This window comes from Monodelphis domestica, chromosome 7 (assembly GCF_027887165.1).
Source record: "Monodelphis domestica isolate mMonDom1 chromosome 7, mMonDom1.pri, whole genome shotgun sequence".
In the NCBI taxonomy this organism is placed as follows: domain Eukaryota; kingdom Metazoa; phylum Chordata; class Mammalia; order Didelphimorphia; family Didelphidae; genus Monodelphis; species Monodelphis domestica.
Window position 1 is genome coordinate 208,812,649 of NC_077233.1, and position 22,395 is coordinate 208,835,043.

General features: G+C 40.3%; 1 protein-coding gene across 3 annotated transcripts in view; it reads right to left on the reverse strand.

The window, feature by feature from the left end:
* Positions 1-5,841: 5,841 nt before the first annotated feature.
* Positions 5,842-22,395, reverse strand: part of USP22 (ubiquitin specific peptidase 22) — a 266,207-nt gene continuing 249,653 nt past the window's right edge. For all 3 annotated transcript variants that reach the window (XM_056806420.1, XM_007498472.3, XM_007498473.3), the window contains 5 exons: positions 18,453-18,579; positions 17,450-17,541; positions 15,939-16,001; positions 14,961-15,110; positions 5,842-9,769 (listed from right to left, as the gene is read on the reverse strand). In XM_056806420.1, the coding sequence (XP_056662398.1) occupies positions 9,727-9,769; positions 14,961-15,110; positions 15,939-16,001; positions 17,450-17,541; positions 18,453-18,579 (475 nt within the window). In that variant the 3' untranslated portion in view covers positions 5,842-9,726. The remainder of the gene's footprint in view (positions 9,770-14,960; positions 15,111-15,938; positions 16,002-17,449; positions 17,542-18,452; positions 18,580-22,395) is intronic.

The window sequence follows — 22,395 nt, forward strand, 5'->3', positions numbered from 1 at the left end:
TGACGTTGTGAACTCTGGCTTTGTAGAACCAGGCGGTGGAGTGGGAAGAAGCGGAGGGTTTTCAGATGAAAAGCAGGCAAGAGAACAGACACATTCCTGTACATGTGCTCGGTTCTTAGAACACCACAAGCCAAGCCATTTGGGGTCCGAAGGGATCCTAGCTCATGAATTACAGAAGCCACGCTAGTAACAGACCTAAATAGGTAGCTATTAATTGGTGGCAGTCCTGTGGGGTCAGAGATGCCTAAGGGGATGTTCACTCAAGTGCTACATTTTGATGCTCCCCCATGTTGTTTTTACCATTGAACAGTCTCCGTCCTGCTTTGCAACTTGAAACCAGAAAAAAAAAATCCAAGCTGCTTCCCCTAAAAGCTCAAAAGGCCCCTAAGACCCATTTTAAAAAGGACTCAATTTCAGTTCAAATCATCTGACCCTTCAGTGCTTTGGGGCTAGACTGACTTTGTGGTGAAACTTTCTCTATCTTCATGTCCCTGCAGCTTTCTCAGAGTATCGTAGCGTGTTGGTAGATCACAGCTTCCCCAAGAATCCAACTGGGCTCAAAGAACTGGACTCATTTCTGAAGGGTTCCAATAGCTCAAAAACAAGGCCAGATAATAGGAATGGTGCAAAGGAATCATGGTCAAAAAGACCCCATAAATGCCAACACACTTATAGTAATCCTTTCTGTAACTGGAAAGAATGGGGGGAAAAAGAATTGAAAACAAAGTTGGTGCTCATTGATAGGGGAATGACTAAAATTGTTGCCACAAGAAATGATGAATATGATTAGAGAATCACAGAAAAATCTCGCTAAATTGATAAGAAGTGAGGTGACTGGACCAAGAAAACATCATACAAATTAGAATGTAAATGGAACAAATGAAAATCCCACAATGGAATATTTTGTCATTATAATGACCAAACTTGCACTCTGAAGAAAGATGAGAAAAAGCGCACCTTCCTTCCTTCCTTCTTTGCAGAGGTAAGAGAGCGAGTTCGGAATTCAGCATATACTGTCAGACATGGCTGATAAGTTGGTTGGTTTTGCTTAAGGCTTCTCCTATTTCCCTATCCCTTTTGTTATTCATTACAGGGAAAAAGAATATATGAGGAAATGACACAAAAACATAAGATTTCAATAAACTTTTTTTAAAACCTCTATCTTCTATCTTAGAAGTTATACTATGTATTGGTTCCAAGGTAGAAGAGTGGTGAGGCAATGGGGGTTAAGTGACTTGCCCAGGGTCACACAGCGAGGAAGTGTCGGAAGTCAGATTTGAACCCAGGGCCTCCTATCTCCAGGCCTGGCTCTCTAACCACTGAACCACCCAGCTGCTCCGCGTGTATTGGTTCTAAGGCAGAAGCCCAGTAAGGGCTGGGCAACAGGCATTAGGTGACTTGCCCGGGTATTTTAATAGTAGGTGCTTAATAAATGCTCATTTAGTTGAACTGAAGTGCACTGGTGGAGTCCTCTGCTATGTAAGGCGAACCTGGTCCTTAGATGAGATTGGCAGCCCTGGGAAAATGGGGTGTTCTTTCTCATGGATCTAAGTGCCTGTACACAGCCTACTGAGGAAAGGCAATCCACAATCAGCTCAGTGAGGACTGAGGGTCCCCCAGCCCCTCCCAGACAGAGCAGGAGAGATTCTGGAAGGTCTCTGCCAGCTCTAAAGTGATTCTAAACGCACGGCAGCCAATTCTCTTTGCAGATTCAAATGATTAATCTAAAAAGCAACCGTCGCCACTTGCCTCTGAGGTTCACTTCTGTGCTCCCATCTAGAGGATGTCTTCTCAAGTCCACTTTCTGCTTTAGAAGCATTAACCTTTGAATGGCATCCTGCCAAGCTGGCTACTTGCGCAGAACTGGGTGAGTCAGCTGAAGGGGAAGGAGTGGGAAGGGAGCCGCTGTTCCCAGCAGCCCTACAAATAACCGCTGCCCGGTTGCCCAAGCTAGAATGTCAGTTCCACTCAATACTGAACCGAGGTTCTAATTGAAAAGGGCTGCCCTTCCCATCAGATCAAGCAATGGACTCTGGGCAGGGCAGGCTCCTCCAGGCAACCCTGAGCACTTTCACCTTTAGGAAGCCATTTGTTTTTTAAACGCTTTGAAGTAAATGCGGCACGTACTTTTCCCATTTAGCAGACGATGATGCTGAGTCCTAGAGAAAACGCCAGGGTGCCGCAACAGGCTGGTGAGAGAGCTGGAAACACGGCTCTTCTGTGGCCTTTCCCCCACTCTAATGGCTTTGTTTTTTAAACCTGAAAGTCATTCTAGGTTTACATGGCTCCATCTTTCCTCCCTTATCTGATCTCACCAATGACCAAAGGGATACATCTGAGACACAGTGAGCCAATTAGGGGAACAGCTGGTGGTGGTTGTAACACAACAATGCCAAGAGTGTATCTCACAAAACAAATGAGTGTGTGGCATCCTGGATAGTTCTAGATCCGGGAGTCGAGAAGATCTGAGTTCAAATCCTGCCTGATACTTACCAGTTGCGTGATGTTGAGTACATCACTTTCATCTTTCTAACCCCATTTCCTCTACAAAGTTGGATGATGACCTCACTGCTAATTTTTTTTAAAACCCTTACTGTGTATTGGCTCCAAGGCAGAAGAGTGGTAAGGGCTAGGCAATGGGGGTCAAGTGACTTGCTCAGGGTCACACAGCTGGGAAGGGTCTGAGGCCAGATTTGAACCTAGGACCTCCTGTCTCTAGGCCTGACTCTCAATCCACTGAGCCACCCAGCTGCCCCCTCACTGCTAACTTTTAATCTAAGATTCCACAGTAATAATCCATCAATTTGCAAGCTGATGCATTGCACTTATATATACAAAGCAGCTCTAGAGACCTGAGGAGCCAGACACAAATCTGAAAAACCAAGTCTTAGGACCATCTATATTTAACATTAGAAAGGATCTCGGAAGTCATTGTAACCAATTCTTCTCTCTTCACTATAGGAAATCTATTCTATAAATTGGATAGCTCTAGTTGTTCAGTTTCACAGACAAGGACTTTAGAGATCCTATATTTTTAACAGAAGAGTAAGCTGAGGCCCAAAGGGTAACGTGTAGATAGCAGAGCAGTGGTTTGACATTCCTAGATTACAAATCCATCACTTATTCCACTATGTCAAATAAACCAATAATTTAACAGAGGCAAAATGTGTCGTTCTTTAACTTTGTTTTTTCTTCTTCCTTCTAAATCCTAATAATATGCCTTCTCACCTCATAATGCAGCTGACACTGCTCTCTCCAAAGTCAACAAAGACCTCTTAATTGCCAATCTGATGGTCTTTTCTTAGCCATCTTTCTTGACTTCTGCTACATTTAACACTGTTGATCCCAGGCCTCCTGGATACTTCTGAGGCTTTTGTAATTGTTCTCCTTCTTTGCCTACTAGTGGTTTGATCACTCAGTCTCCTTTCCTGGTGTATCACACTCCCTCTGTCTTGGGCCCTTTTATTTCCTCTTTAGCCTCTTACTGATGGCAGTCCCATCAGTTCATATGGGTTTCTGTCCAGTCTCCTGCTTGAACTTGTGTTGCATCACCTACCGGCTACTGGATATTTCAGGCAATGTTCCAAGGATATCAAATTCAACATTGACAAACACTGAACTCTTGTTTCAACACCACCCCTCTTCCAAACTTTCCTATTTCTGCTGGCATTTTCCACCATTCTTCCAGGCTCATAACCTTGTTTTTATTCTGGCCTCCTCACCTATCCAAGCAATTGCCAAATTCACCAAGCCTCTTGTACCTAGTCCTTCTCTCACTCATAGTTACTGCCTTTGTTCAGCCACTTCACATCTAAATATTGTAATAACCTAACAGGTTTTCCTGCCTAACCTCCCAATTTCACTCTGTCCTCTCACAGTTGCTAAAATAATTTTCCTAAAGCACACATGACTCTGACACTCCCCTTCTAAATACTAATGGCTCCCATATTGCCTTTAGGATCAAATATAAACTGCTACTCAGCTTTAAAATTCTTTAGAACTTGATCCCAATCTGTTTTTCCAGCCTTATTGCATGCTATTTCTACATTCTGTCATTTAGCCAAACTGGCCTTTTTTCTGCTTCCATACAAGCCAATCCATCTCCCATTCTCTCCCTCTTTGCCTTTGCTTCAAAGAATCCTTCCCTTCCTTCTAAAATGGACCCTTTTTTGATCCTCCCAATCACTAGCACCCACCTTTTCAATTTTGCATTACTTCTTTCTAATTACTTGTCTTACTTTTGTCATTTCGGGAAGACAGAGAACAAGTCTATTCCCTCTTCTTCAATGTAATGACCATATCACATTTCTGACAGCAGATCCACATTATCCTTCCAAGTCTTCTCATTGGATATCTTGGATCTCCAGTTGTTTTCTCATTTTGAATCCCCCAACATTTCTAGCCACCTATGTACAGTGAGTAAACCAAACCATAGCACGGATAATTTGCACATTCATGATATCTTTAGAATTCAGTTAACCATGGTTATGATTAGCTAAAGATGGCCCAAAAGGAAAGGACTAACAGTGCAGACATAGACTTGTCTCACATGGAATCTTTAGAATAGGGGTTCTTACCCTATTTTGTGTCCTTTTGAAAATCTAGTGAAGCCTAGAGATTCCTCAGAATGTTTTCCAAAAACAGAGAGAAATGCTAAGTTTCATTTTGGAGTTACTGAAAATAAAGATGTCATATTCCCCCCTCCCCCAATCAGGATCTGACCCTTTGAAATCTCCCAGTGCTCTCATCTAGTGGGTTTCCTCATTTTGTCAGATCTGAGAGCATCAAGAATTCCTTCTCTACAGATCTTTAATTGAGGGAAGGGTCAGAATGTTAGACCTACCTAGTCATTCTATAGATGTGGAAATTGAGGCCTAGAGAGATGAATTGAGTTGCTCCAAATTGCAAAACTATTGAGAGATGGGCTAAGAATCAATCCAACTTCTCACCTTTGATAAGGTATCACCCAGTACTCTTACATTTGGAAATCATGCTGTAGTTTTGGGGATGCTTCTACATATATCTCACCTGATCCTCACAACTACCTTGTGAAGTAGGTGCTGTTCACATTTTTGGTAGAGGAAATTGAAGCCCAGAGAGGCGACTTGCCTAAGGTCATCAGGCTAATTAGTGGTGAATTCAGATCTCCTAAAATCCTGCTATTCTTTTCGAAACACAAGCCTCTAAAATATACTTGTAGTCAAATAGTTCTAATTATTATCTACTTGAAAGACCTAGTTTGACAATCTGTGGTCCCGTTTCTGCTCTAAAGCTTTCCCCCACCCTCCACAGATGTTACAACAGCATGAATGGATGCTAGGATGGTATCAGAAGGTCTGGAAATTTCTATGCTCAACAAAACCTCTCTACTCAGAGGTGGGAAGAGGGAAGAAAGCCATACTTTTTCCTGGTCAATATTGCCATTATTCTAAAGGTATAAGGGAAAAGTAAAAAAAAAAAAGAAATAAGAAAAAGAAAAGCCAAAAACACAAACAGGTCCTAGATAGGCTAAGGAAGTGAAAAGACAAAGTTCTGACATGTTCTCTAGTCCAGAGAAGCAGATCTTCCAGACAGGGGCAAAGCAGGACAAACATGCCTTTTGCCACTTGACTCGGAAGAGGGGAAGTCCCCACTGAAGTGAAACTGCAGTTCTCATTCATTCATTCATTCATCCTTTCAGGCATCCTTCGTTCATGGACCACTTGCCCTCTAGCAGGTTCTGCTCTGGTTGCCCCGTAACAAGAGTAGAGCAGCACACCAGCACACATCCAGACACACATTCCGGGCCAGTGCCCATTCTCCACAGCCATTGGTGCTCATCAAGGGGAGAAGGCAGCCACGTCCCAGAATAGAATGTAGGCTTTATTATGGGAATCTGAAGGACTACAAGCCATCAGGGCAGGCGTTGAGGAGCTCCTCAAATGAAATGATAGGCAATGGAAGGTGTAAACATCTTGGTAATAAAATCCCCACTTCCCCCACCCACAGGATTTTCATTCAAACAATTTTCTTTCAAAGAAAGTGAACAAACCCGTTAACCTGAATTTTCAAAAGAACAGTCTTTGTACAATGAAAAGAGCACACACCCACCCACCCACACACACCAAATTGCAATACAATAGCAGTGAGGAAAGTTTGAGCCAGTGCATCAATGTACACCAGTACCCCATTGTTGCTGCTGCAAGGGATGATCTGATGAGAACAGCCCTGCAAGAGCCATGACCAGAAGAAAGAGACCAATCCCAGCCCAGCCACTGAAACTTGGTAAGTCACCAACCTTCTGTCCTAAGGAAACCTGATCAGCGTGGGACCAGTTAACTATTTTATGCAGTTGGGTCAATTCTCTGGGCAACTGCCCAATTTTTCTTTCTCCCAGCCCCTTGCCACAGCTGCCTCAAAGCTCATAGTTCAGACATTTGAAAGGGGGGGGAAATTCACTTTTTTTTTTTCAGTGAGTGGTTGAAATGATGGCAAGAATAGTTCCAGAAAGACACAAGTCTCGACAATCTATTTTTCTCAACATGTCAGGGTGTCACAGATGATTAGATACCTGGTGATACGATGCACTTTGCAGAAGTCTGAACACATATATGGGGGGCGGTTGTCAGGAGGTAGGGGAATAGTCCTTCCACTTTGACAGCTGGATTGGGGACTAAGAGGAGGAAGCTCCCAACACTGCAATAGGTATATTTGATTTCAGTTGAGTTTATCCTTTTAAGGGTGAATTCAAGTCAGCACAATAAAGACAGGGTCCACCGCCAGAGCATGGGCAAAGGCATTGACAGGCTGCAGCAGGAGTTTGGAGGCCTCGGTATTCTTCCACTTTTGTCAAGAAGCTAGTCGCTTCCCTAGTGCACTGTCAAATCCCACCGTCTAATGTCACAAAGGTTATATAGGAGGAATTTTCAGCAGCAGCAGATATAGAGGTAGGTAGTTACAGATGCTTCAGCAAAAACTGAAAACTTTTCAATCCATCTATCAAAGTGCTCGCAAGACCAATGGCAAGAGTAGGTGACAAGTGGACAAGGAAGATTAATCTGGATCCAAAAAACTTTTATCAGTGTCTTAAAAAAAATCAGTGCAGATCCACTGGCTCTCATCAACTTAAGTTATTAGTACAGCTGATGTTCCTTCTGCCTGAACACAGGGAAAAGAGGAGAGAAGGAAAAAGGCAGCGAGGAGGGTAGATGAAGCAAACGGTGGCAAATCCAGGCAAGGTAGAGGGGAGAGACTCAAGAGAGGATGGGCCACCTCTTCCACCCTGGCTACTTGGCAACTGCAGTCACTGAGCAGCACAAGCATGATACTGGGGTGAGTCCAGAAGGGGTTAACCTGCCCAGCTTAAAAACAAAAATGAAAAACAAAACCAAAAAAGCCAGAACAGTACATACAGCAAACCTGTGAATTTGCTTTGTTTGCCTTGCATGCAGAGGATTCGGTATTAGCCACGAGAGGGGGCTCTTTTCAGCAAAACTATACATGGATCATGGCTACATTCCTCAGCATGGGCTGGGAAATGAGCAAAGCCAAAGCTTCTCCACTGCAGACCTGTTGCATTATTAATGAAAAGGCAGCAATGGAGGGAAAAAGGAAAAAAGGGGGTGATGCCCTTTAAAAGCATTCCGTCACACGGCTGATGGGAACTCGGTTAGAATCTGTGCTCGTCCATGGCAGGCGGGCTCCGGGTGGGAGCTGGGTCAGGATCGCAAAGCTGCAGCTTGTCCCTAAGGAAGCCTGCCAGCTGCCTCGCCCTGCGGCTGCCATCCGTGTTAGTGGGTAACTGTCAGCTTCTAGCTTCTGGGACCTTCAGTCCCCAGGACCAAACTCCTACTTAAGTAGTGAATGAGATGGCTTTGTTCTATTCAGCTCCGGGGTTGCAAGCCTGACATTTGGAGGTAGACTAGGGTTCCCAGTATTGAATGCAGCTCGAGGGGATGTTCATTTTAGAAACTGAACATGAAGACAATCCCCCCTCCCCCAATCACTAGGATGTAAACGTAGGAGTTTCACAAAAATAGACAAACGCATTCCAGGCTTGGGCTTGAACAGGTAGGTACATGCAATCTTTTCAGTTTCCTTGTTTCGTCTTACTGCCAAACTACCTTTCTTTCCCAACCTTCCACTCTCCCTGAAAGCCATAGTTTTCCAACAAGAGGAAAACTATGTACGTAGAGGCACATAACCTATTAGACTGCAGCCCAGATTTAGACAGTCTGGCTTATTGGATACGATAGGACAGATCTGTAACTATTCAGTGGGGGATAAGGGCAAAGCCAAATTGGTTCTTTGCTCTGTACTCTAGAGGCACAAGGGGAATAATATCTTTGTGCCTCATGGACTGCAATTAGGTGTATGGCACCGCCTCCTGGGAAACAAACAGACGACATGGAGAATTACAGCCAGCGTCTAGACAGGCAAATGGATCACTCTTACGAGCAAAAGGACACGGGGGTGATGATAAGAAATGCACTGGTGACAACACAGAATGGAATCGAACCAGCTACCCAGCTGCTAAGCAGTGACAGGGTGGGGCTCAAGATGAGCAAGAGGAAAGAGGCCAATAAAACAGCACAAACAAGGAAAATGCCTGGTTTACTTAACAGCCTGGTATAATGTGGGAAATTCAACAGAGGCAAGAGCTATTCTTCTGTACTGCACCCACCAGGCATCCCCAGCAGACAGATGGCATATCCTCAAAGCCGAAGTCTCTAAAATACTGTATATCTCCAAGGCAGGGAAAGGAGGGAAAGAGAAGAGGGGAAGCAACAAAAACAACAACTCTTAGAAATCAAGACTTGGTCACAAGTTTAAAGAGGAAAAGAAATCAAACCACTTTTATAGCACAAACATGTCAATTCTCCCATCTTGCTGATCTGATAATGGCATTTGTGGAACTCATCCCCATAAAAAAAGGAGAATAAAAGGAAAACACAAAACACCAATTTTTAGAAAACAAAACCAAAGAGGGCTCAGAGTAGAATCTGTGCTGATGCTTTGGCCAACAGTCCAGTGTCAGGTTACCTGGGGAGCAAACATGCTTGGAGACTTGGGTCAGAACTGAGGTTTCCATTCCACAAGTCAGATTTTCTCCTTTAGGATTGTTGAAAAAACAGAAACTAATAGTTTCATACTGTATTTATTTAATAACTAAAATTCACAAATAAAAAGATACTTGCAAAGTCCTTTTTTTTGTTGTGTCATCCCTGTCTCCTCCACTTTACTGCTTTCAGACCCATATGCATAAAAAAAAAATGGGCTTGGATTTTTTTTTTAAAACCTTTTTTTTGAACTTATAACTGTTATATGATTGGTCAGTTGGAGCTGAAGCACCAATGGAGAAGATGCTTTATGGAGATGAGGGTATATCCCCGCCTTCCCACCTTTTTTTTTTTTTTGAGAACATCGGATATGTACCAGTGTCAGGACTCCTCTGCTCCCATTTCCCCCACCCAGAACATTCCTTTTATTTTGTTTTCCTCTTTTATGAGACTGACTTGAGCCTCTTCCCCCTCCCCCCCTTTCTGTCCATTCAAGACCATGTGGACGTTGGACATTGTTCGTTTCTTACTCCGATAGGCCCATGTGCCATTATCAAGTAGGTCCTAGTACAACTCGGCGCTCGTTGTTATCATATGGGCTTATTTTTTTCATTTCAGGTAGGTCTGTGTGTCATTACAGAAGGCTTGCTTAATTCCTTTTACTTTTCTGGAGAGCTGTTGGATAAGGCTACTCATACTCCAGGAATTGTTTGTGATAGAACAGTAAGTACCTGGGGAGGGAGAACAGAGTCAGTTTTACCAAACCAACAAACGAAAAGTCAATTTTAAAATCTCCAGTGGTTGTTCTTTCTGAGAAAGAGCCATCATTCTAGAGATAGTATCTGCTGACCCCTAAGACAAACAAGCACAAAAACGTCACTTGTTTTAGTGTTTCCTACAGTGCCTCTGCCATATTTCTAGCCACCCCCTTTCATGTCCCTTTGTCGCAGATTGTCTTTAAAAAATATTTTTAACATTCACTTAAAAAATTCGGAGTTCTAAATTCTCACCTTTCTTTTCCCATTCATTGAGGGAAGCAAATGATATTAAAGATTCAGTCTTAAACTTCAAATTTCTTGTCTACATGCTGGACAGCCCTAAGTTTTTTTTGTTATATACCTGGAAATATTAGCTAACCAGTTTCTTTATACTTGAACTTGGTGGATAGAGGAAAAAAGATGTAATGGTGCTGATTTTTTCCTTCCCATATATAGAATCTGCTTGAAATGTTAATAATAAAAAACTGAGTACAAGAAACTCACTTAAAAAAACAACCCCTAGCTTCGATCTTAGAATCAATACTATGTATTGGTCTCACAGTAGAAGAGCAGTAAGAGTTAGGCAATGGGAGTTAAGTGACTTGTCTGGGATCTCACAGTTTAGAAGTGTCTGAGGCCAAATTTGAACCTAGGCCCTTCCATCTCTAGGCCTGATTCTCAATCCACTGAGTCACCCAACTGCCCCCTCACTATCTTTAAATTCATGCTAAGTATAAAAGGGGGAATTATGAAAAATCATTTTCTATGTGATTATAACATTCTAAAAAAATCAAATAAATTTCCCCCCAGTATTAATCAGAAAAGGTAAGATTAGTGGTGGGATTAGTCAATTCATTCTTGAGGAAAACTGTGAAATTTTTGAAATCACATAAAAAAACATATTGCAAAGTTTGTTTGTTCCTTGAGTTCCCTATCATTTTTACAAATGTGGTTGTGAATGTGTCCAGAATGACAAAAATATTGTATGCAAGATATGAATTCAGGTTTTCTATACTATTCTATCTATTCTATCAATATTCTATCTGTTCTGCTGCCCTAATGATCTTACCACTGAGGCTAAAGATAAGATTAAAGGTAGATTCAAGGCAAGCTAGGTCACCAGGAGGCATGGCAAAGGGAGATAACTATCTTAGGAGTAGGATAAAAGTTTCTCCCCCCTGCCTGCACCCCCCATGCCTGTTGGAAAACTGGTGTTTTCTGACTTGAATTCACTCTAATGCTGTTCATAGTGAATAAGTCACATTTTTTGAAACATCTCTTAATTCCATGATTAAAATTTAAGGTAGAGATGCCTTCAAGGCAATGGTGGCAAGAAATACCACAACTTGAGGAGGCCTCTTCCTTATCTAGTTCTTCATTGGGCTCTCTTTCCCACAGCTTACTGTTATTTACTGGTGCATAAAGTATAATTTCAGATCTTCTGCTCTTTCTTTTTGGGGATACTCTCTTGGGGAGCTCTTCTGTTCCTATACTTTCAGTTGCTGCCAGCAGAGAAGTCTTTCCCAGAGCTGTGACTCCACTCTCCCACATCCCTGACTTCTAGACCTAGCAACATCTCCCCCTCCCCAGCACCTACTACTCCTTTTGGACCTCCACCTTTAGATATAGCCAGAACATCTCTTTTCCCTCTTCCCTTTCCCTTTCTTTCTCTGACCTGCCCTGCCAAAACCTGAAACATGTCAAAAACCAAATATCATAACGTCCTCCTATTTTTTCCATCCTTTTCAATGAATGGCACTGGATTCTCCCATTTCTCTCAGGACCTCGAAGTCCTTTTATGCATTTTCCTTTGTCTTCTCTATTTCATCATCACATTTTCAGTCTTCTTCCACAATCTTGGCTAGGCGGGGCCCCTTTTCTTCTTCCTACTCTATTCCAGGATCAAATAATATTTCATCACTAACTGATAACAATCATCTCTTAGTGGGTCTCCCTACCCTCTGGTTTAGCCTACAAAATCCTTCTCAAATACTATTTTTACCACATCAATCCTCACTGTAGACTCGAGAATCTACAATGTATTCCAACACCTCTGCTTGTCTTCAAAGTCTCCTATTAAACTGCTGCTTCCTATGCTAACAAACTTATTCTAATTCTCCAATGCAGACTTTATTCCAGAACCAGCAAAATCTCCTTAAGGACTGATTTTCAAGACTTGTTCCTTCATTTGCTGGTCACTTTTCTCATTTGAAACCCCCACGCCCCCATTCCACTAATTTATGTTCTTTTCTTCCATTAAAACCAAGTTTCCTTAAAACTTATTTTGCCAAGGAAGCCTTCCATCTATTTTTTATCACTGAATGTCTTTTTTAGTAAAGATGAACCCAGTAATTTATTTCTGTTCTCTATGGAGGGCAGCACAATCATAGGCAATAGAGAGTCATCCTCAACACCAGGAAAAAAAAATCCTGCCTCTTCTACATACTGGCAGAGTGACCCAAGTCCCTCAATCTCTCTATGTCCTTGGGAACTCTTTAAGACTAAGTCACACAGGAGGTGTTAACCAGCACTGGTAGGGAGAAATTCACTTGAAGTTCTAAATACTAAAGGAAATCACAGGCCTATTCCTTATTCCTAACCCTGGCTTTAATATGCTTTCATTTTTTTCTAGATATATATGTATGTATGTACATTAGTATGTCATTTATCTTCAATCGGCTTATAAGTAAGATCATGCTGCCTCTTTTTGATCTCCCTTCTCAATCTCTAAAGTATTTAATCTCATCTAATAAAATAAAACATAATAGAGATAAATGTAGATTCCTATACTTCAGTTAAAAAAAAAACTCTGCAAGGGGGCATCTAGGTGGTTCAGTGGATAGAGACTGGCCTGGAGACAGGTTGAAACCTGGCCCCAAATATTTCCTGTGTGACCCTGGGCCAGTCACTTAACTCCAACTGCATAGCTCTTACTGTTTTTCTGCCCTGGAATTGAAACTTCTGAGAAGATGGAGTACACCCATGGTAAGGGGCCTCAGACCTAGGCTAGAGAGTCGGGTGAAGGAACGGGCACGTCATCCTGAAGAAAAGATTGGGTATGGGAAAATTTGCTTTATTAGGACCTATGGCAGAATTGGAGGCAAAGGACAGAAATTGTGGCAAAGGGGATTTTGGCTTTAATGGAAGGCATGAACATATGTATAAACTCTATCCAAAACTACAACAGGCTAATGAAGTATCTTATCAACGTGGATGGAAGAAGCTGGCAATTTTGGGCAGAAATTGAATGATAATTTGTCAAGAAATGGGAGGGGAATTCTTGTTCCAATATGGATTGGATTGGATTCATCACACATGAGTGGTTAATAGATGCTGATTGACTTGTCCACCTTCCTTTTCTTGCTAAAGTGTGCCTATGGGGGCAGCTGGGTGGCTCAGTGGATTGAGAGCCAGGCCTAGAGATGGGAGGTCCCTGGTTCAAATCTGGGCTCAAGATGCTTCCTAGCTGTGTGCCCCTGGGCAAATCACTTGACCCCCATTGCCTAGCCCTTACTGCTCTTTTGTCTTGGAACCAATACACAGTATTGATTCCAAGGCAGAAGGTAAGGATTATAACATTTTAAAAAAATGTGCCTTTGTCTCATGAAATAAAGGGAAGGTTTATGAACAAAGATTTTGGAGACAGAAATGAGAACATTTTTGGCCTTAAACTTAGAGGTTTAAGTTTAGAGTCTCCCTGTTTAAGTTTAAGTTTAAGTTTAGAGTCTCCCTGTGTCAAGAACTTTAATTTGAAAAATCATTAGAGAAAGATATGTGAAGAAATAAAGAAGCCCATGGTCCTTGTGCATTTGTGTGTGGGGCTTTGGTTTAAAATCTTTTTAACACTTTCGAAAGGGAGAGTACAAGGATTTCTTGATTCATGTAGCAAACCTTGTAAAAATCCACTAGGGATGTAGCACAAAGCAAACTACAAATACCTGTTCCAAGCAGTAATTAAAGTGGGGAATTAGGCATTGACATAAGCTCAGGAAAAAATATGACCAGTGCATTATCAAATTAAAGTAGGATTGTTAAAAATATTTAAAGTAGCGAGTACTTTTACTTAGTTTCAGGAATAAGGCTTTAGATGCTGAGTCAATGAAAACAAAGTTTCTAATGGGGGAGGGGCTTGCAAAGGAATCTTCTGATTTTATTCACAATTTTGCTTTCAAACTAGTTTGTTGCAGGTAGGTGAACAGAGTCATAGAACCATAAGCAAAGATAAGAAATTTAGGATATCTTGCTCAGATTCACAGAATATTAGGACTTGAAAGGACATAAGAAATCATCCAGTCAGGGGAAACTAGGTGGCTCTGTGGATAGAGTGCCAGGCCTAGAGCAGGGAGGTCTTAGGTTCAAACCTGACTGTGGATACTTCTTTGCTGTGTGACCCTGGGAAAATAACTTAACCCCCATTGGCCTAGTCCTTGTCCTTCTGATCTAAGATTTTTTTACAAAGACGGAAAGTAAGGATTTAAAAAGAAATAATACAGAATATAAAAAAAAAGAAAGAAAGCACTCAGTCCCCTGCTATACATTTAGAGCTGAGGAAACTTAGATCCAGAGAGGCTCTATGATTATAAAAAAAAGAAAGAAAGCACTCAGTCCCCTGCTATACATTTAGAGCTGAGGAAACTTAGATCCAGAGAGGCTATATGATTTGCTCTTTTTATAAGACTCTACTGTCTTCCCAAAGGTGAATCAGCTATGTGCTGCCATACTAAATGCATTTTTATTTGAAGAAATAAAACAGATTCTACCCTCAAGTGCTTCTCTGAGTTTATTCTATTTTATTTAATGGAGACTTTCTTATCTGAGGAAGATGGCTTAAAGTGGAGTTAGTGACTTCTGGCCCACACTATGGATGTCCCTGTGACTTAAGCAATCCATTTAAGAGTTTTTGTCTGGTGTTTCAGTTATTTTCTGGTATCATATCATATAAGCTATTTCTTCTTCTGTCCCCACAGCTATCTAAAGGGGTATACCAATTCAAATTGGGCTTTCATTATTTTAGGAACCAAGAGGTAAAAATATTCCACGATTTGGATAAAATGTGAAGTTGCTTTACATCCAGAAGGACAAAAGAGGTGGGGTGGGGGGGTGGAGAAGCAGTTAGCGTATCTTTTTTTTGCCATTTCCCTCAACCCTTGTGTGCTAGACATACCCTTCACTGTCTAGAACATCCTTAATGCTAGCCTTAGTGATGATGGCATCATCACATTTGAACCACTGGTCCTTGTGTTGTCGAATGAAGCTGGTATAGTGCCCACTCTCCAAGGTTCCTTGGTGATTAACTACTGCAAACAAGGAATACCTAGTGGGGGAAAAACAAAATGTAATTAGCTAAGCTCAGTATCAACAGAAACCCTACAATTTTTTTTGGCAATTACAGGCCTGTGTTTGTATAGAAACCTGCACATAAATAGGCTATCATATGGTCCTATAAATATTTAAAACCACAGGAATTACAAGTAGGTAGACAGAAAGCCATGGTGAAACAACATAAGGGAAAAAAGACCCAGGCTTGGTGCCACTTCTTTATTGCCTAAGGCCAGCTAGTTAGTGTGTATTTTGCATTCACATTAGAACAGGTGGCTTTACCTGTTCCATGTGAAATAAAAATTAATAGCAATAATACTATAACCTCTTTTTCTTTCAAGGGATTCAAAATGCTCTCTCATTCATTTTCATAATACCTTCAGGAAGAAAAGGGAAAGCAAAGAGTGAAACCTTAAAGGAATTAGAATTCTAGTTAGGCTTAAAAAAAAAATTAAAAATCTCCATTGATGGAGCTGAAAATGGCAATTGGGTTTTGGATTTTTCATTCCTATGCTCTCCGTACTAGGTTAGATCTTGATGTCTTCTACCTCTGTCAAACTACAATGAGAAATGCAGGACACAGAGTTTTAGAGCTAGAAGTGGCATTTAGAGAACCGCCAAGTGGGAAGTCAGCTCTCAATCAATGGCTTCAAACAATATATTCTTATTAGCAAGTCAATGGGTGAGTGGTCAAAAGGGAAGCTGGAAAAGGACCAATGCTACTACAATAGGGTCAGGAATTTATCCTAGCAGAGCAGAGAGCAGATTCCTTGCCCACACCACCCTCCTATCTCTAATGAAAGCAGTGGATTACATCACTTACTTATTATCATTGTTTAGACTATCCGTTGGCTGCTGGTACTGTCCATTCATTCTGCTCTCTTTACTGTAATACAAGATAGCACAATATGTTCAGTTTGACTTAATGTAAGAGCTTCTTAGACTGTAAACATACTGTAATAAGTTGGTTATTAGCTGGTAGAGGTGCAGTCTTCCCGGCCCAGACTTGGACCAAGTAAGTGCTGTTTTGGGGTTCATAACGTTATCATGCTTCCTCCCCTATAAACAGAACCTCCTAGAACAAAAGCTATCATAAAATTCAAATTAAGGTAACAACTAAGCCTTGCACAGAGTCACTCTTCCAAAGATCGATGCTGAGTAAAAAACGTCAGTCTTATTTACTTTACCAACAATGTACCTTCTGGGGGACAGACAGGCAATTTGAGACTTAAACTTGAATGTATATAGTTCACTGCTGTGAATTGCTAATAAAATTAAGATACTTGATAACAATAACAGTATTGCCCTCCTAGAAAAATGAATTAATGGTTGTATTGATTCACGTTGGCAGTCATGAATTTTTCTGCTTTGAAGCAGGAAGATAATGCTCATTGTTCATGAAAGGTCTCCGTATAGTACTGAGACATCAGCTGCTGAGAGCATCAAGGAGTTGGACACATCCCAATATTCCTAACTTACAAGAGAGGATATGCTGGTGGTTGGAATCTTGTGGAGAATAAATCTCAAGTGGCCTTTGGTAAATAATGAGAGGGGAAAAAAACATGAAGCAGCAACATAAACTATGTTGTGTACTTTTATTAGAGTTTTCTGACTTTGCACTGCTGGTTCAATTCCACCGTCAGAATTGCATGATTTATATGGTCACATGTGTGACCTTTCCCAAATTCCAGGGGGTAATGACCTAAGAATAGTACTGAAGTATTTGTTCTTTATCCTAGCAGTCAAGGATTTTCATAAAGGGGTTTTACATTAGTCTACATCAGTGGAGAAATAGAAGTGTCAGGAAAATTTAACACACCAGTCCTTTTACACATGGGTAAGCACTATTTCTACCACTCAAGCCCTATACAAAGGCCTGATTATGGCACAATGGTGTTTCTGGAATGCTGAAGTCTATGACAGCAGGAGTTGACATTAAATTGGAAGTTCAAGTAAAGTGAGTGATGGATGGTGCCACCTACTGTATCTAAAAGACTAGTCTAGTTAAGGCCAAAGAGCTCCTCCCCACAGGGTCAGCCACCAGGGTAGTGTGGACTCCATCCATTCAACCAATGAAATAAGAGCTGTTAAAAAGTTCTGAATTAAGTGCTATTCAGAGAAGTAAATTCCAAACAGTTGAAAACAGTATACAAACACTATTTTCCCTCTGCTTAAATATTTAAACTCTATCATCACTACATCAGGGTAGTCCTATATTGTGTCACAGCTTGTCATTCAAGAATAAGTATGTTCCCTCCTAATGATCTACTTAGACTTGCATTCAGAACAATAAGGCCACTAAGGAGAGTCTAGGATTTTTAAGAACTGTCATACCTGGAGGCCATAAATGGTGTCATGTCCAGCTCCAAGGGGAAGGAGACATACGTAGTGATCTTTCGCCTCAGTTTGGCTGAGTGTTCAAACCGCTACAGGAAAAAAAGAGGACCAAATACTTTTCAGACAGCCTATAAGTAAACTCCATAAGGATTATTAGGATGACAACACTGTAGATCAGTCACTTAAACTCACCAAGTCTACAGTTTCCCAATCTGTAAAATGTGGCTAACATGATTAACTAATAAGGTTTTTGTGGGGAAGAGTACACCGAAAACTGGAGTATAAACAGAAGCTATTTTCCTGTATGACTTATTGTAGGAGCATTTTTTGTTAATTGCTTATAGGTTAGATTAGGAGACTGCATATCAACTACCACTTCCTTCTTCTAGTGTGAACTATGGCTCAGAATGAGTTACAAGGTAAGAAACCAGCTGACCTGGCAGGCACAGCTTAACAACAAAACTAGGAAATTTAAAATATGCAAACAAAAGGGAAGCTGAAAATGACAAATCTCCGATGATGAGAAACATTACTTCTTTTGATAGCCACACAATTCAACTGAGGCAAGAAATTCCTCTGACTTGATTTTACAAACAGAAGAAGGAAAATAAGGATTTTACAGATGAATTATGAATCTATAAATAGAGACCTGGGGGGGCACAGCCTATATCCTAACAAATGAAAATCACCCAAATGAAAAATAAGCTGAAGACAAATTTTCTCTAAAACGGAGCTTCTATTTAAAGAAGGAACTCACAAAGTTTATGTCCTAGTCACATACCTAGTTAATTATTCTTTGTTTGCACTGTCATAAAAATTCTCTCAGCAAAAGACATGAATGTAATGAATTTAAGTTATCACCTTTGGTTTCTATAGCAACACTCACCTCACATGTTCATTCATTATTAAAATATACCCTCAGTAATGGATCCTAGGAGAAAGGGGAAAATCCAGTCCACAGCAAAAATGGATACGGTCAACATTTGTTTGGCAAACTTACTTTGAGATGAAAACAGGCCACAATGGGTAATTTCTTCATAGTGAGTTGTTTGGTGGATTCCTGGTAGCTATGGCAACCACTACATTTGATTTTGGCACTGCTTCCTAAGTGCTCTGGCCTTGTAAACCTGGAAGGTTTGGAGGTGGGGACAAAGCAAGTTATTTGTTCTGACTTTCAATGGTATACTTTAAAATAACTATCTCTACCTATTTAACTGTATCCATCATCCAAAAGACACCCCAAATGTCACCTTCTCCAAGGTTTCCCTGATGTTTTTAGCTGGAAATGCTATAGTCGTCTTCTTTGTATTTTATTTGAACTCTTCTGAAACATTCATCCCACTGCCTTATATTATTGGCATACTCAGCCCCACCTCCCATAAGGCTGCCAGGAATATCACCTTGTAATTACATTGTTGACACATTCTAGCTAAACCCCATTACAACACTGTTCAACGCTTGAATAATGAAGCCAACTATCTAATATCTCACTTAACAATTTGTTTTTATGGAACATAATAGCAGGCAATTAAGGACATATGCCAGTATAGTTATTTGCATACATATTTCATTTCTCCTTTTAGATTTAAAGCTTTTTGAGGGCTTAAAATTATGTCTGGTTTATTTTTGTATCCTATAACAGCCAATATAGTGATTCCACAGAGCAGGTACTCTATAAATGTTTACTGAACCAAATCAGTACATTATATAGGAAAAGAAGGTAAATTCATTCTCTTCTTTTTTCCATAAAGTTCAAGGGGGCTCAGAGATCAGGTGATGAAACTAATTTCCCTCCTTCAAGAATAGAATCGTGGGAGCTATGGGTACAGAATGTTGCAAATGCTGTCTGAGGCAACCATTTTGTACAATGGTTTTCCTTGAACTGTTTTCCTTTGTTATAAGGGAGGTTTCGGTGGGGCAGGATATATTGGAAAAAGACTATGGTGTCAATAAAGCTTAATGCATCTAGGGAAAAGATAAGAGCACACTGGTCTAAAAATACGGTACATGATAATGCAATCAAAACATTGTGTTAGAAGCAAAGGAAGAATCAAGTTAGGAATAAAGAAGTCTTCTTGGGTAGGCTCTTTAAGGGGTCCTTAAAAGTGCTCTACCATCACAATTTAAAACTGAAAAACATGATTTTCTTGTACCTTAAGCAATATGCCAGGGGGTTTATAGCTGCTCTAATTCATCTGAAGAATGAATCTACTAACTCTTCACACTTTAACTAATCTAGTTCGGGCCCTCATTACTGTTCATCAGAATTGTGGCTTACTGGTCTCCCTAATAATCAAATGTATCCATGATAATTTATTAAATAATTATGACGTGTCAGGCACTATGAAAAACAGCAGAAACCAAAACAGGTAAAAGTTAGTCTATACCCTTGAAGAGCTCACACACTAATGGGGAAGGTTACAGGCAAACAACTATACAGAAACAAGCTTTATACAACAGTAATAGTAAATAACTTAATAGATGGAAGACACTAGACAAGAGAGAAAGCTGGAAAAGGCTTCCCATGAAAGATGGGAATCCCTACCTCTCAGATTAGCCTTCTCTATGTGAACATTGAAGCCAAAATAACATTTCTAATGCAAAGTTCTGATCATGCCATTGCCTTAAATAAAAATCTTTGGGGACTCCTAAAGATACAAGGCTAAAATATGAACTCCTCAAGGACTTTCACAATCTGGGTCCAATGTACATTTCTAACCTTGTTTTTCCCCACTACTACCTTCATGCATACTATATTTTAGTCAAACAAGACTATTTGTGAGTCATTTCCCAAAATCATCCCGTTTTCTCCTGCCTTCATATTTTGAATATATTCTTACTCTTAGACCTTTCTCTTCCTTCAAGGTGGAGCTAAAGTGCCATCTCTTCCTTGAAGCCTTTATCAGGCCACACTCTTCAAATTTTCTTGTAGTACTTGGTTTGTATATCTCCTTTGCCCTTATCAGAGTCTAACTTGTAACATAATTGTTATTTGTCTGTGCCCAGAATTTATAAGATCTTTTTGAGGCCAGAGACCTGAAAATTGTTCATATTTTTTTCTCTAGTACCTACCCAGGGCCTAGCACATAGCAAGCTCTATAATCTGGTCATGGGCTCTAACAGAGATTAGGCACCTGAAATCCACTGATATGTTGAGGCAGTGCCATTTTCTAAACTAAGGTTTCTAAATGTAAATTAATTAAGAAAAAATTTCAATGAGATAGAGTAAATAAAGCAGAATTGGGATAACAAACATTGACCATAACTGTAGATAACAAAACTGGAGAAAATATACAGAAGAAAAATTATAGAAGGAGACATAGAAACAAACAGGCCATTTGTTACTATTTTATTAAAGTTAATATATACTATATATATGTATATATATATAATATATAACATTAGTTCATTCAAATAGCTATTAACAGATTTTTTTTGTTTCATGCTATTATAGTACCTATAAATCCATCCCCCTGCCCTGAACCCACTAAATTTACAATGAGACTTTTTTTCCCTTAAAAGCAAATCCTCTTGGAATTGAAAATTTGGGGTGTCCAATGTGTGATAAGCCTTCACCTAGTCATCAGGTAGATAGTTTTCATAAGAGGATTTCTGAACAGTTTAATAGAGGATAGATTGTAAAGGAAGAGGAAATCCTTGAAACAAGTACACTACAAATTGAACACCCACTTCATTGTATACCATCTTCCTGTTTTCTGAACCACAAAGAAAAAAAGACCAAATCATGAAGCAGCTTTCAAGGGCCAATAACTCTTCTACACATAAGTTCAACCTTTCTGCAAAATGATACTTGGTGATCGTACAATTCAGGTTGAGAGGATGGGCCTAGAATTAACCTCAAACTTAAATGCGCATGCCACATTCCCATTATATTTACTCTCTGAGCCATCTTCCTTTAGCAGTCATTTAACTTTCTCATGATTCCATAAAACTGTAATTTGAACACATATCAATATAGTACAAATTACTCAGGGGTCAAAAGACTTATTTCTGCCTTTAAATGTAGAGCCTTTAATTTGAGCAGCTTCTCACATCAGTGTTCTTCCCATTCATTTTAAAGTACCTTAAGCCAGGGGCAGCTGGTTAGCTCAGTGGATGGAAAGCCAGGCCTAGAAATGGGAGGTCCAGAATTCAAATCTGGCCTCAGATACTTCCCAGCTGTGTGACTCTGGGCAAGTCACTTGACTCCTATTGCCTAGCCCTTACCATACTTCTGCCTTGGGACCAAAACACAGTATTGATTCAAAAAAAGTACCATAAGCCAATGCCTAGTTTCTTGTCATTTCCCCTTGATCTCCCTTTTTCCATTGAACCCATTTGCTTGTAAAAAGAAAAATATTTTTTTCTTTTTACGAGCAAAATTTTACAAAGCAAAATCTATAGACTCAGCCATGGGCCACGTTGGAGAGCCCATACTGAATTCCATGTACAGGATCCCACCTCTCTATGGACAGTTGGTAGATGTGTTTCGTCATTTCTTCTTGGATTTCTAAATCATTACAATAAATGAGAGTTCAACTATCATACAGTTTAGTTTTTTAGTTGTAGTAACTGGTTATTGTTTTCCTGATTTTACATTAGTTCATAAGAGTCTTCTCATGTCTGTTTCTTATAAGATAATGATATTCATTTCATTTACATGCCATAATTAGTACAGTCATTCCTTAGTTATTTCTAGTTTGTCTTTGAGTTCCTTGGGGTGGGAGTTTATATGTCTAGCAGTGGAGTCAAAGGATATGAATAGTTTGACTTTAATATCATATAATTCCAAATTATTCTTCAAAATGGTTGGACTAGGGGGTAGCTAGGTGGCTCAGTGGATTGAGAGCCAGGCCTAGAGGCAGGAGGTCCTAGATTCAAATCGGGACTCAGACACTAGCTGTGTGACCCTGGGCAAGTCACTTAACCCCCCATTATTGCCT